Source organism: Schistocerca cancellata, chromosome 3 (genome assembly GCF_023864275.1).
Source record: "Schistocerca cancellata isolate TAMUIC-IGC-003103 chromosome 3, iqSchCanc2.1, whole genome shotgun sequence".
NCBI lineage: Eukaryota > Metazoa > Arthropoda > Insecta > Orthoptera > Acrididae > Schistocerca > Schistocerca cancellata.
In genome coordinates this window covers 107,264,055-107,278,238 of record NC_064628.1, presented here as the reverse complement: position 1 = coordinate 107,278,238, position 14,184 = coordinate 107,264,055, and the positions used below count along the sequence as shown (strand labels likewise).

Here is a 14,184-nt window from a genome sequence, read left to right as displayed (position 1 = left end):
TCGCAGTAGGCACAACAACAAGAACGCGCCCCTTAGGGCAGCAGCCACGTGTTTTCTAGGCACGCTCTGAAAACCCGTGCGGAACCGGCTGTACCTCCGTGCGCACGCGATAGCCGGGAGTCAATAGCGCGTGCTTCCTTCCACTAGCCAATTAACACGTTATATTTTTGGACCATTCCTCACAGAAACACAGGCACGGAGGCAGGGGGGAGGAAGTTCGTTACGCGTGCTGGGCTTGCAGACTTCTCCCAGGCTCTGCGCCGCCAGGGTTGGCTGCTGCTGTGTGACTGCCATAAAAGATACACGCGTCTGCTGCCGCGTCCCACAACACAGACGCAGATCCTCACAGTGAGACACACGCGACACCGCTTGCCGTATGTAGCTTACAAAAACACCGGCATCTTTTTTAAAAAATCACCAAAACACAGTTACGTTTGAATCATGCGCCATAGTGTTCGGTATGTCTCGGTACTGACTGTTGTGTTGTTGCTGAAGTCAGCTAACAACTCACCGATTCCCGCCTTCAACGCGTCTGAAGTTGACGCAGCGGAAAACGAGGTCGTGGATGTGCCGTGTCTCTTTGGTAGACTGAACAGTGACGAAAGCTTCGGGAGCAGCGATGGACTGATGGGCCGCAGTCTTGAGGAAAACAGTTCGCCAGTGTTTAGAGACAGAACAACAGTATCGACGACCGAGAGAGGTGCCAGCAACGACGATGCCGAAGAAACATCCGTAGCTCGTGAAACAAGAGGTTTGTCATACACTTGTTTCATTAAAAATTCACCTTCAGAGTCTGCAGAAATCCTTGCGCCTTAGCATAATATAGTGATACTTCACGGGAAACAGAGCAACGATCAATTTTTATACACATGTTGTCGATGGACGCATAATCACTTACAGGGACGTCCTAAGCCCATTTGATCCCATGCAAGTATAAAAAATAACGTTTCTAGTCACATTAAAAGCTTTTTCAGTAGCGTCGTTATTCTGATTAAACTATGTTCGCGGAGAAATGAATGGCTCTAGATCTACATCTACATCTCCATATATACTCCGCAAGCCACCGTGCGGTACATGGCCGAGGGCGCCCTGCACCATTGCTCGTCATTTCCTTTCCTGATATCCTCGCAAATAGAGCCGTGGCAAAACTATCGTGTACGTGCCTCCACAAAAACTGTAATTTCTCTTATCTCATCTTCGTGGTCCTTACAGGAAATGAATGTTGGCGGCAGTAGAATCGTTCTGCAGTCATCTTCAAAAGCCGATTCTCTAAATTTTTTCGGTAGTGTTCCTCGAAAAGAACGTCCCCTTATCTCAACGAATTTCCATCTGAGTTCCCGAAGCAGCTCTGTAATACTTGCTCGTTGTAAATAATCTAGCAGCACGCCTCTAAATTTGTTCAGTGTCTTCTTTTAATCAGTCTTGGTTTGGATTCCAAACACTCGAACAGTACTCAAGAATGGGTCTTACTAGTGACTTATATGGGGTCTCCTTTACAGATGAGCCACAATTTCCTAAAATTATCACAGTAAACCGAAGCCGATCATTCGCCTTCCCTGCTACAGTCATTATATCCTCGTTACATTTCATATCGCTTCGCAAAGTTACGTCTAAATATTTAATCAGCGAGTCCTTGTCATGCAGCATATTAATAATGTTGTATTCGAACATTGCGATTTGTTTTTCCTACTGGTCTGCATTACCTTACATTTTTCTGCATGTAGAGCTAGCTGCCACTCACCACACCACTTAGAGTAGTTCTCTTGATTTCTAAAGGATAAGCGTTAATTTTTTCATGGACTTTAATGTAACTTCTTGCCTCCTGGTCCACCTTGCAATAGCTCTCACAACGATAACATTGCTCCTCGTGTCTACTAAAAAGTAGTCAAAGTACGCTCATGGTTTATATTGTAGATCTGTCGTATAGATCTCGAATTTTTTTGTAAATGTTGCGCAGTCAAATTACATTTTCCCCAAGAAAAAATATTGCCCCTAATGGATAGTATCTGCAACAGAAATTGTCTACAAATTATATGCATTAAGATCAAAAATTTCTAGCGAAGTTCCATACATGTTCCATGAACGCGTTCGCTCTTTATATAATTTGGTTTCTAAGAGTAAGCATCAAAGCCCATCTTGAGGTAATTAGTGTACAAACTTTAACAGAATTCAGTTTTTCTATCCCTGTGAGTTAACAAGGTCATGGAAAGCACAGAGCCCTTCGTGACTATATTAAAATAGATAATTATGTTCCTAAATTCTGTTCGAACAGCCTAAGCTTTTGAACTACTGGAAGCGTCCTCAGCTTTGTAGACGTAAGCATTCTGAAACAAAATTTTATGAATGTGTACAAAAAACAACACAGTATTCAGTGTAGCAAACATAAATATACATTAATTGTTGACATTTAATTACCTCTGTGTGTTTCCTTTTACATATTTAGCTAGTAGGTTATAATTATGTCGGAAATCAGTAAAATGTCATCTTAAATTATTTTATTGGTTATAAGTATTCGTAGGTAATTGACTGTGTTTTTCCCCTAATTTTGCGTTAATATCAATACTGGACAGTCTGAGGTGGCGTATTGGTTACGAAACTGAATTTTTATTATGGAGGAGCGTTGCTCATATCCCCACCCATCCATCTAATCTTAGATCTTCCATGGTTTCCTCAGATCGATTAAGATTTTGAACGGACGCAGCCGATATCCTTTTCAATGATCGTCCAAAAAGAGGTCTAATGGCCTGATTGTCGACAGGACAATGAAGACAAATCTTTCTTCCTTCGATGCTCAAGACAGTGCAGTGACACATTCGTTACGTATCTGGGCTTCTTGTTGTACTATGCGTTTCGAGTTTTATGTGGTAATCAGGAATCACGTGGAACAAGTTCTGGAGTGCATGATTTCTCAAGGCGTAGTTGTGACTTTGCCAATAAACTTAATCATGAAAATGTGCCGTATCACAGTTGAAACTGATAATAAATGCATTACTATTTGGAATTTTGCGGTAAGGTTTTATGGGACCAAACTGCTGAGGTCATCGGTCCCTGCCGGCCAGAGTGGCCGTGCGGTTCTAGGCGTTACAGTCTGGAGCCGAGCGACCACTACGGTCGCAGGTTCGAATACTGCCTCGGGCATGGATGTGTGTGATGTCCTTACGTTAGTTAGATTTAATTAGTTCTAAGTTCTAGGCGACTGATGACCTAAGAAGTTAAGTCGCTTAGCGCTCAGAGCCATTTGAGCCATTTTTCATCGGTCCCTAAGCCTACACCCTACTTAATTTAACTTAAACTAACTTACGCTATGAGCAACACACACCCATGCCCGAGGGAGGACTCGAACCTCTGACGGGGGGAGCCGCATGGACCGTAACAAGGCACCTTAAACTGCGTGGCTACTCCGCGCGGCATTACTATTTCTTTGCAGTTTTCATGAGTAGTTTAGTTTGGTATCATTCATGCTTGCATCACCCTCGACGGTCTCTCTGAAAACCATAAACTAAGCCATAACGTTGTTATAGGCTCCATTGAGATCGAGGTCACATTTCAGAAATCGATGATTCACTTCATAGTAAGTTACTAGATTCGTGTTAACGGATTCAGTCATCTTCCTGGATAATTTCGTTCGTTCGTAGTTTCTTGTTAGTGAAATACGTAAACGGCGATTCTTTTTCATATCATATGTATCAAACTAATATAGTGTTTGGAAGAGAATACTTCATGTACCACCATTACTTCCACTTTTTTGCCGTATTCGCGAATTGTGTTTCGGAAGAAAGATTGCTGGTAAGACTTTATTTCGGCTCTAATTTCTTTGATTGCAGCATCAAGGTCATTTCCAAAGGTAGACACGGGAAAAAGTAATATACTGCTTAACTGTTCTCCGAATGTACGTTCTCAGAATTATGAACGAAAATGACATATTTTATACGACAAAGATTGTATGGGAAAATATGTTCCGTTACTTGTAAATATACCGTAGGACCATCGTAAAATTATTTTAAATGGGATGTCTAACTTAAATTCAAGAAATCCATACCCACAGTATAATCAAAATTGTTGAAGAAGATTGTTGAGGCCTTCGTAGCCACTTGTTGACCTATGCCTGTTGGCTTCTGTCTGAAGAGCTACGGTCGACGATTGTTTCGCGAATTTCCTGACTTTCGCCAGCACATGTGGTTGGCACTGTCAAAGGTTCACACCTCCACATTCCTCCAACCGCTGGTGAAGTCCACGAATACGTTGTGTTTAAGAAACACCGTATAGAAACACAAAGAGCGACCTATGTAATTTCAATGAAGATGCAAGGCAATATTCTACACGCTATTCTGAGACATTTGATTGTTCCATACTGAGTGATTGTTGTTGGTTTTTATTGTACTATAGCACGTTTTTAGATGAACGCTGAGAGTGTGACGTTATAGCTGTTCCACTTGAGTTCCTCTGTTTCTTATAGGACAGCGTTACGGAAGAGAGCTAGTTCAATAATGAAGCATCAAAAAATTGAAATAATTTCGAAAAATCAACTTACACAAAGGTTGTGTGTGGCGTTACAGTAATAGCGCTGCAGAAACTCATCACATTCAGACTAGCGGTATTGGAGTCCACTTCGGTCCTCTGTACGTAACAGACAAGCGTTATGCATCTCATGCGCCTCCTGGAAAGCGTCCTATTCACCAGTTATGATTTCTGTTATCCTGTTTGTAATTTTTACTGCCGTATTAAAATTAATCTCACTAATTCCTTTACCCAGATATCATATACTGAGTGGCCAAAAGCCAAGGGTAAAAATTAGGACACAAGGTGGTCGCCGGATGCAGAGGTCTAAGCCTGCAGAAATACCGATGGGTTTCTCAAGCTACGCGTTCGAATCGGTGGTGATCTGCTTTCTTTCCTCAGATACCTCGAGCGATTTACAGGTGTGGAAACATCGTCTCGGTGAGATTTAAGTGCAACGCTAGATACTACTGACCTAAGAAACCCGAGTATGCTGTGATCCAAAGCTAAAGCACTGATTATCATTTCACGCCGAAAGTCGCATATCTCGTGACGTGCTGTTATTTCAATGAACAGATTGCTCAGATATCGCATCTGCATTCACACCGTACGCCGGAACAAACCGACGCAGTACACGGCACGTCTTCAAATGGGACAAACCTTTCCGTGACTTCGACCACTCAGTTGAAAACGGGAGAGATTTTCTCTGTCATGTTAAATAAACTTATGAATCTGATAATATCATAATCGCAATAATGGTGACGTGGTCCACAGCTGTCATTGTGCCTTCGATTACTATTTCAAGTCCAGTGGGAGTCCACGTGAATGTCCATCAAAGCATAATTCTATCCCCAGCAGCTCTGCTCCGTTTATATACTACTGTTTTGGGGCATCAGTAAATACTTTTAGGTGTCAGAAGTCACGAGAGACCTCGTAATGTCGTATCGGACCTCCTTTCGCCTGGCGTACTGAAGAAACTCGACGTGACATGGCCTTAACAAGTCGTTGGAAGTACCTGCAGAAATAATTAACTAAGTTGTCGCTGTAGCTGTCCATAACTGCGAAAGGTTCAGTGCAAGATTTTGTGCACGAACTGACCTCTCGAGTATGTCCCAAACAGATTTGGCTGGATTTATGTCGGAGCACTTTGATGGCCAAATCATTCGCTCGAATTGTCTACAATGTTCTTCTAAACAATCGTGGACAATTGTGGCCTGGTGACTTGACGCATTCCCATTCATAAGTAATTCCATTGTTGTTTTAAGAATATGACGTCTATGAATGGCTGAAAATGGTCTCCAAGTAGCCGAGCATCCAGAGGACCTAGTCCGTTCCATGTAAACATAGCCCACGCCAGTATGGAGCCACCAGCAACTTGCACATCGCCTTGTTGCCAACTTGGCTGCAAGGCTTCGGGGGCGACTGCGCTACACTCGAACCCTACCATCAATTCTCGCTAAATGAAATCGGGACGCATCTAACCAGGCCACGGTTTTCCAGTCGTCTAGGGCCAACGCCTATGGTCACGAGCCCAGGAGAGGCGCTGTAGGAGATGTCGAACTGTTAGCAAAGATACTCGCGTCTGTCGTCTGCTACCAAGCCTATTAACGGCAAATTTCATGCCACACTCCCAACGCATACGTTTATCGTACGTTCTACATTGACTTCTGCGGTTATTTCAAGTGTTGCTTGTCTGTTAGCACTGACAACTATAAGCAAACGCCGCTGCTCTCGGTCGTTAAGTGGCCATGTTGTTGTCCGTGGTGATATGTAATGCCTGATATGTGGTATTCTCGGCGCACTTTTGACACTATGGGTCGCAGAATATTGAATTTTGTAATGATTTCTGAAATAGAATGTCCCTTGCGTCTTGTTCCAACTAACATTCCTCGTTCAAAGCTTGTCAATTCCCGTCGTGCGACCATAATTACGTCGCATACTCTTCACATGAATCACCTGAGTTCTAATGACAGCTCCGCCAGTGCACTGCCCTTTTATACCTTGTATACTCGGTACTACCGCCATCTGTGTCTGTGCATGTCGCTAACCCATGAATTGTCTCACCTCGTGTATAAACTCTGCATTGTTATACCAAATGTAAACCATCGTGCAAACGTCATCGACTCAAACGAGGTAAACCAGTTGTGAGCATAATAAATCTGAGCACTGCCTCTTCTCACTGGTAACTCCATAGTTACCATTCAATAATTTTATCATGTGCAAACATTTTGACAGTTGATGCTTGTACTTTCCGTAATCTATTTTGTACACACCAGTGTTTACCCTTTTCCGAAACAAGGATACTCTTAGTTAAGATCACAGTGTCCTGGCTTTTTGCGTCATCAGTTGCGACACCTCATCATCTTTCTGTGAGATTTTGTTCGTTATCTCAGAAGACTGAACAGTGAGTACCGACGCATATATGTAGAAACGAACAGTTTTATCACCTAAAACATGTACCTAATATATTTTCTGAATTATTGTCTTGATAATAACTTCCACAGCAAAATACAGTAATTGTAAGTTTGAGCGCCGTCCGTATTTACACGTGAAGACTGCGAAGGGTAGAGTTATTAAGGACAGCACTAGTAGGGTTAATGATCTAGTAAGAAATGCGTGTTATGTTAGACGTCTGAATGTTCGTTAAAAATGCAAGGTCTGAAGTGAGAGTTGACCAAAAATGGAAGATTTTAAGGCCAGTAATTTTCTCCGATACTTCGAAGTTGAACAACAGCAGCGTAGAAAGACGTAACGAGCGTTGGTAATCTTAATATCAGGATGTTAACTAACAGATGGAGGTACTATGAGTTGCGTCCGACCGAGTCATTCTCTTAGAGCCAGAAAGGAAGCCAACTGCGGATTTCCATACGCACGCACATGCTGATGAAGGAACAGATAATACTTTTTTTTTTAATTAAAGGACTTATGAAATGTGTGAATGACGATAATCTTAAGTAACTGCAGTGCTGTAGAGAGGAAAGGTGTGGAAGACTTGGGTATGGGTTTAGGGAAGGAAATGAAGTGGGTAGAGAAGCATCTAGAGTTCCGTAATGTTTCATGTGGTCGGAGGGACCATTCTTTGCCGATAATACGAGAGAAAGAAACACGAAGAAATAGAGCTGCATGTAGATGATAACACACATCCAGAACGTAGAGTAGCAGTGATTACTAGCAAGCTGAAGACTTAAAATAAACGATTAAGTTAGATACTGAAAATTTATAAGAAAATTAAACACGTCGACATTCTTGGAGTTTGTAACGAAGACCACAAATAAACGTGTCAAGGGTAACCGATGGAAATGAATGGCACTAAAGAAAAAATAATGAAGACGGACAACTGGTCGTGAGCACTGTGACATAGAGCCAAAATTAGCTGACATGGATAATGTGGGAAAGACGCTAACTTATCGATGAAACAATAAAATCGTAAGATATGAGAGCGGAAGGTGGCGGTACATGTTTCTTAGAGCTGGTACTAACAGGATGTGTAAAGTGGATTAATCACAATGGATGACAAAGAAATGTAAAACTTTCCGAAAGATATGATCGTCACAGAGGACAGATAAGTAAGGGTTGCAATTGCTAAACTTCTGTTCAGTGTAGAAGAAGAGATGTTATGGTCCGCAACTACATAAAATTTATCTACGATGGCAGGAACTTTGCCTTCCATGGGCAAGTGCTCTACCGACATAACTATCCAAGTAGGACTGACTACCAATCTTCATAGCCCCGCTTCCGCCATAACCTTATCTCCAACCTTCCAAACTAAACGGAAGTTCCTATTCGACATTTGCAGGACAACACTCCTGGAAGAAACGATATTGCGGAGATATGGCTTAGATACAGCCTGGGGGATATTTAAAGAACGAATTTTTCACTCTGCATCGAAGTTTGCGCTGATATAAAACTTACTGGCATACTAAAACTGTGTGTCAGACTGGGTGTGTACTCGAAGACTCTTGCGTTTCGTGGGCAAGTGCTCCTCCTACTTGGATAGTTCAGTCGGTGGAGCACATACCCAAAAAAATCAATGATCTTGGGTTCGAGTTCCAGTCCGACACATAGTTTTAACCAGCTAGTACGTTTCGTATCAGCACACTTACCTCTGCAGAGTGAAGTATTCGTTTTTGTAAACTATTCTATCTGAAATGAAAATTCAATGAAGCCTGAGACTTCAGTCGGGTTTCCAGGTAAGCATTATCTTTATGATCCAGTAATAATACTTGCAATCGTGAGAACAAGGTATGGGGAGAAACGGACAACCAACAAACTCTGACAGGGACGAGGAATAGTGAATGATCAAGAAAAACAAGTTTATGAGGGTGGAAGGTAGGGTTGCAATTTATTCTCACTGCTGGACAAACTGGACAACGAATGGACAGTAATGAAAGTGTGATTGGTTCAAAATGGCTCTAAGCACTATGGGACTTAACATCTCAGGTCATCAGTCCCCTAGACCTAGAACTATTTAAACCTAACTAACCTAAGGACATCACACATACATTGAAAAATGCCTCAGTTATCACTGTTGTTATCAGTTTGTCGTAACTTATACCCTTCCTTAGTAGATGTGCAATCGTTTTTCTTGTGCAATCGTGTTTCGTTACAAGCAGTGCTTTCTTGTAGCTTCCACCAACAGTCGACGTCGGAGCTACAAATTACTGGTAGATGCTTCATCGAAGTATTTCAGTTTCAGCGACGTCTTCGACTTAAAAAGAAATTTAAGAATGTACGTGAAAAGTTCCTGCTTAGTACTGCAACTATCGTAAAATTTATTGTCTTATTAAGTGAAGGAATGGGGGAGCTGTTATATCATATATCAAAATAACACATGAAGGACGATTCAGAAATCTTAAGTCCGCAGTTCGTGGTCTAGTGGATAGCGTTGCTGCCTCTGGATTACCGGCTCCCGGGTTCAATTCCAGACCGTGTTGGGGATTTTCTCTGTCCGGAGACTGGGTGTTTGTGCTGTCCTCATCATTTCATCATCATCATTCGTGACAGTGGCAAAAATGGACTGTGAATAAATTGGAACTTTGTACAGGCGCCGATGACTGCACAGTTGAGCGCCCCACAAACCAAACATCCTCATCCTCAGAGAACATAAGCAACAGACTACCACTGACATAGAGAAATTTGCTGGTATTATAAACAGAAATCAATTTAAAAAGATGTTTCTGAGAATGTGCATCTAATTCCGAGCATTGAAGTGGATCATTGACTGTACAAAACCCAGAAAAATATCGAAGCGTTTGAGATATGGTGTTACTGAAATATGTTGAAATTTAGGTAGATCCATGATATAAGAAATACTGGATCTCTAAGTAGGTTCGGCGAGTAAACGAATATGTGGAAAACACTAAGAAGAGACCAGATGAACGACCTTGTGTTAAGACATGATAGCAAAAGTTTGAAGTTATTACAAAAACCACAGACAGCAAAAAGTCCATGGGGAAACAGAGACTGGAATATATACAACACGTAACCTGGAACAAATTGTGTAAATCAAAGCACTTTAAATAATAGAGTCTTACTAGATGAGGCACTGCAGGTGGTGAGACACTGACTCATATTCGGAAGGATGGAATTTTTCTGTATGTTAGTCTTGATTTGGGTTTCCGAATCACTAAGGTAAGTGAGGCAAGTATCGGGTTGGTTCGTCAATCAAAGCCACGGCCGACCACCTGTCCTTGTTCTATACTCATACAACACTTTATGTAGGCTGTGTTGTACATCTGGACCTATTCATCTGCCTTGACAAATCGTATATGATTGTCAGTCGATCCTTGGATGAGTAAAGACAAGTAAGAAATTATTATTTACTTCTTATGACTGTGCAGCACACTGTGATGGGTATTAAAGAATGAATAAATTATTTTATGCATGTTAGAGGCTGTTCTGGGATGAAATGACTGACATAGCACAGTGCTTACTTAATTTTGAGTTTGTTGTAACGTAGTATAGACAACTATAATTTTGATTTATATAAATACATCAGTAACAAGTTATAGTGTATTCATCGACAAAGAATTGTATCTCTCAGCAGTTAGACAATCTAGCATAGACACTATATTAAATAATTTGTTTTAGTTGTGTGGACTCAAACATATTGTATTATCCATGATTGTTGGTGAACACGTGGCTGATTTCGTAAATATCACTGAAGAAATAACTGCAAACCGACATACTTTTGAATGCTTGATTTGTTTCGCACTGCACACGATAACAAACCAAGATTTACGGCAAATTCCCGGTTCAACCAAAGTATGCGAGCCCACATTTTTCTCAGTAATCTTTTTGTTTCTGTGTAATAATGTTGTCCTGCAAAAGTTAACTATCTACAAATTTCACATTATATTGATCAAACTTCAAAGAGTAGTATGTACCTAAGCAAAACATAGTCTGATTTTTATTTTTTTTACATCATTTGTGACTAATGACACATAGACATGATTACTTTCCAAATATAATTTACATAATGACAAACAGGACTTTATTGTTTATCTAACTGAGAATCATTATTTCATTTCAGAAACACATTCAACATCTTCAGAAATAAATTATCTTAATGCAAAAATTAAATATAAGCAAACATTAAGAAATGGCATACTTTCAAAATTATTATATTTATTTTGCAACTGTAATCAGGAATGCAGAAATACAAGTCACTTAGGGATGACATAAATGGGAAGTGAAGGAAAGCTAATGCGAAATGGCTACATAAAAAAATGTGCAGAAATCGAAAAGAAATGATTGTCAGAAGCACTGACTCACCACGTAGAAAGGTCAAAACAATCCTTGGTGAAATTATAAGCAAAGTGCTTAAGACTGCAATGGGAATTCTAATGTCAAATACAGACAGAGCAGATAGGTGGTAAGAGTACTTTGAGGGACTCTATGAAGGGAAGAACTTATCTGATGTGACAGAAAAAGAAACAGGAGTCGATAGTAAAGAGATAGGGGATGCCCTATTAGAACCAGAGTCTAGAAGAGCTTTGGAAGACGTAAAATCAAATAAGACTGAAGGGACAGATAAAATTCCATCAGAATTTCTAAAATAATTAAGGGGAGGGGAAACAAACTACTATTAACTTTGGCGTGTAGAATCTTTAAGACTGGCGATATGCAATCAGATTCTGGAGAAACATTATCCACACAATTCCCAAGATTGCAAGAGCCTACAAGTGTGAGAATTGTCGCACAGTCAGCTTAACAGTTCAAGCATCCAAGTTGCTGATAAGAATAATAAATAGGTAAATGGGAAATAAAATTGAGGATGTGTTATACGGCGATCAGTGTGCTGTTAGGAAAGGTAAAGGCACCACATAGGTATTTCTTACATTGTGGTTGATAATGAAAGCAAGACTGAAGGAAAATCAAGACACATTATTAGGATTTGTCGACCTGAAAAAGTGTTCGACAATATAAAATGGAGCAAGATGTTCGAAATACTAAGCAAAATGGGGATAAACTATAAGGAAAGACAGGCAAGATGCAATATGTACAATAATACTAGGAAAAGAATACATTGCTAGTCAGTGTAAAAATGAAACATTAATTTTCAGAGAGACACAACGAAAAGACTGTTACACGTTTAGCTTTCGGCCATACCCAAATCTACACAAACAAGCACACTTCACAAACACATGACTGCTATTTCCAGCAGCCCCAATCAGAATATTTCCTGGATAGAGCTGCAAGAGACAACGGTCACGTGGCGTAAGCTGCGCTGACTTGTGTGAACGTGTATATGTTTTCTTTTCTGATGAAGGCTTTGGTCAAAAGTTAAGTGTATAAGAATCTTTTAGTCGTGCCTGTCTGCAGTTTAACATGTCATCATTATGGTGAGTAGTAATCTATCCTTTTCCGAACAGAGCTGATATTTTATCCTGGACTTTCCATTGTTTAAGGATACAGATACTTATAAATGGTGGAAAAAACGAAATTCCTTTATGACTTTATTAAATTCTGTAGTCTTTCCTGATTACATTGATTTATACATTATAGGGTTTCAAATGAAAAATGACCTATATATACCAAATTTTAAAGTTATGGTCATGTATGCCGCCATGCCCCCTTTATTCCTATTACAGAAACCAGTATTATTTCGAAAAGAACTGTGAACTTCCGGTTTCCAGCGATTATACGTACGATACGTTGTATATGTTGGTAACAGTGCAGGTTTCTAGTGTCTGTAAATGATTATTTTTGCTGATATTTACTTTTGTTTCGCTGAAGCAGTTTGCTCATGTGTTACTGACTGTTTGTTGTCCAAGTGCTACATATATTTGTAGAAGTACATGTCCTTTAGTGTGCAATAATTACGAACTCGGCCATGCATCAAGAAATTCAATTAAACGAAATTCCATGGTAATCAGTTCACAAACAAAGCAAGCCACTCTGTTGAAAGTAACCAATGTGTCAGCTATTCAGGGAAGAAACTCACACGTGGGACACCTCCTGGTGATTCGAAATTTTGTGTTAACAATGACGCTGGTTGTAGTGGATTTGTTGTTGTTGATGTGGGCATCTTATCTTTTTTGATACAGCAAGTGACGAAATGTAGACAATGTGATGGTATATTCTGTCTGGAAATAACAACAAAGTAGCAGGAAGGGTTTAGCGTCAAAATTAGTTGTTCTGTGTAGATCCTGCAATAAATGTACCTCGAAAATGATTTCGAACATTGTGTATAATTCATACGATAAGAATTTGAAGTTAGCGTATGCAGTACGTGCAACAGGAAGAGGAAAAAAGGCTGCTCAAACGCTTTATGGCGTGATGGACTTTCCTCCTCCTCCCAGTAGGTTCAGCAAGTACACAAAAACACTTTTAGGTACCTTGACTGTTGTGTCTAAAACGTCTATGAAATATGCCGTAGAAGAAACTGTAAGTATTAGTGGAACCAGGGAAACTGCTGTTGCGCTTGATGGAACATGGCGACATCGGGGATATTTTTCCTTGAATGGTGTTATAAGTGCTGCTTCTCTGGACAATGGAAAGGTTGTTAATGTTGAGTGCTTATCTAAGTACTGCCACAACTGCCATGGTAACACTGGAGGACATATTGAACATCAGTGTTCTAAGAATTATGATGGTTACAATGGAAGTATGGAATGTGATGGAGCTCTACAAATATTTCAGAGGTCGTTGCCCGTTTAAAACATTAGACATACGAGGTACCTAGGCGATGAGGACTCTAAAGCTTTCAATAAAATTAATGGGTTCAATGTTTATCGTGATACTTTGGTAACAAAGCTGTAGTGTTGTGGACATGTCCAAAAGAGGATGGGTGCTAGATTGAGAATGCTATGAAGAGAAATGAAAGGAAAGTTGCTATCTGATGGAAAATCTCTGTTTGGCAGCGGCTGATTGACAGAAACTGAAATAGACCTTCTTCACGGTTATTCACGGTTATTATAAACTGGCCAGTAGATGAACTCTACCTCTAAAAGATGTTACAGCAATTAGAAAAGCTGTATAAGCCACCTACTTTCATGAGTTGTCCACAGATGACCATCCTGTTCACGGACATTGCCCTAAAGGAGCAGATTCTTGGTGTGGTTACCAAAAAGCAAAAGAAAGTGGTTAAATATGCTATCATAAGCATTCTCTTCCTGAGCCTGCTATGAATGAAGAAAAATCTATTTTTAGATACCTCAGTGACCCTGTTTTGCTTAGTAAACG

The 14,184-nt window shown here is 40.3% G+C and overlaps 1 protein-coding gene across 1 annotated transcript in view; it reads left to right on the top strand.

The window, feature by feature from the left end:
* The first annotated feature begins 336 nt into the window (after positions 1-336).
* The window catches only part of LOC126176049 (uncharacterized), a 32,475-nt gene continuing 18,627 nt past the window's right edge, over positions 337-14,184 (top strand). Inside the window, exon 1 of the mRNA XM_049923181.1 lies at positions 337-751. Coding sequence (XP_049779138.1) covers positions 442-751 — 310 coding nt within the window. The 5' untranslated portion in view covers positions 337-441. The remainder of the gene's footprint in view (positions 752-14,184) is intronic.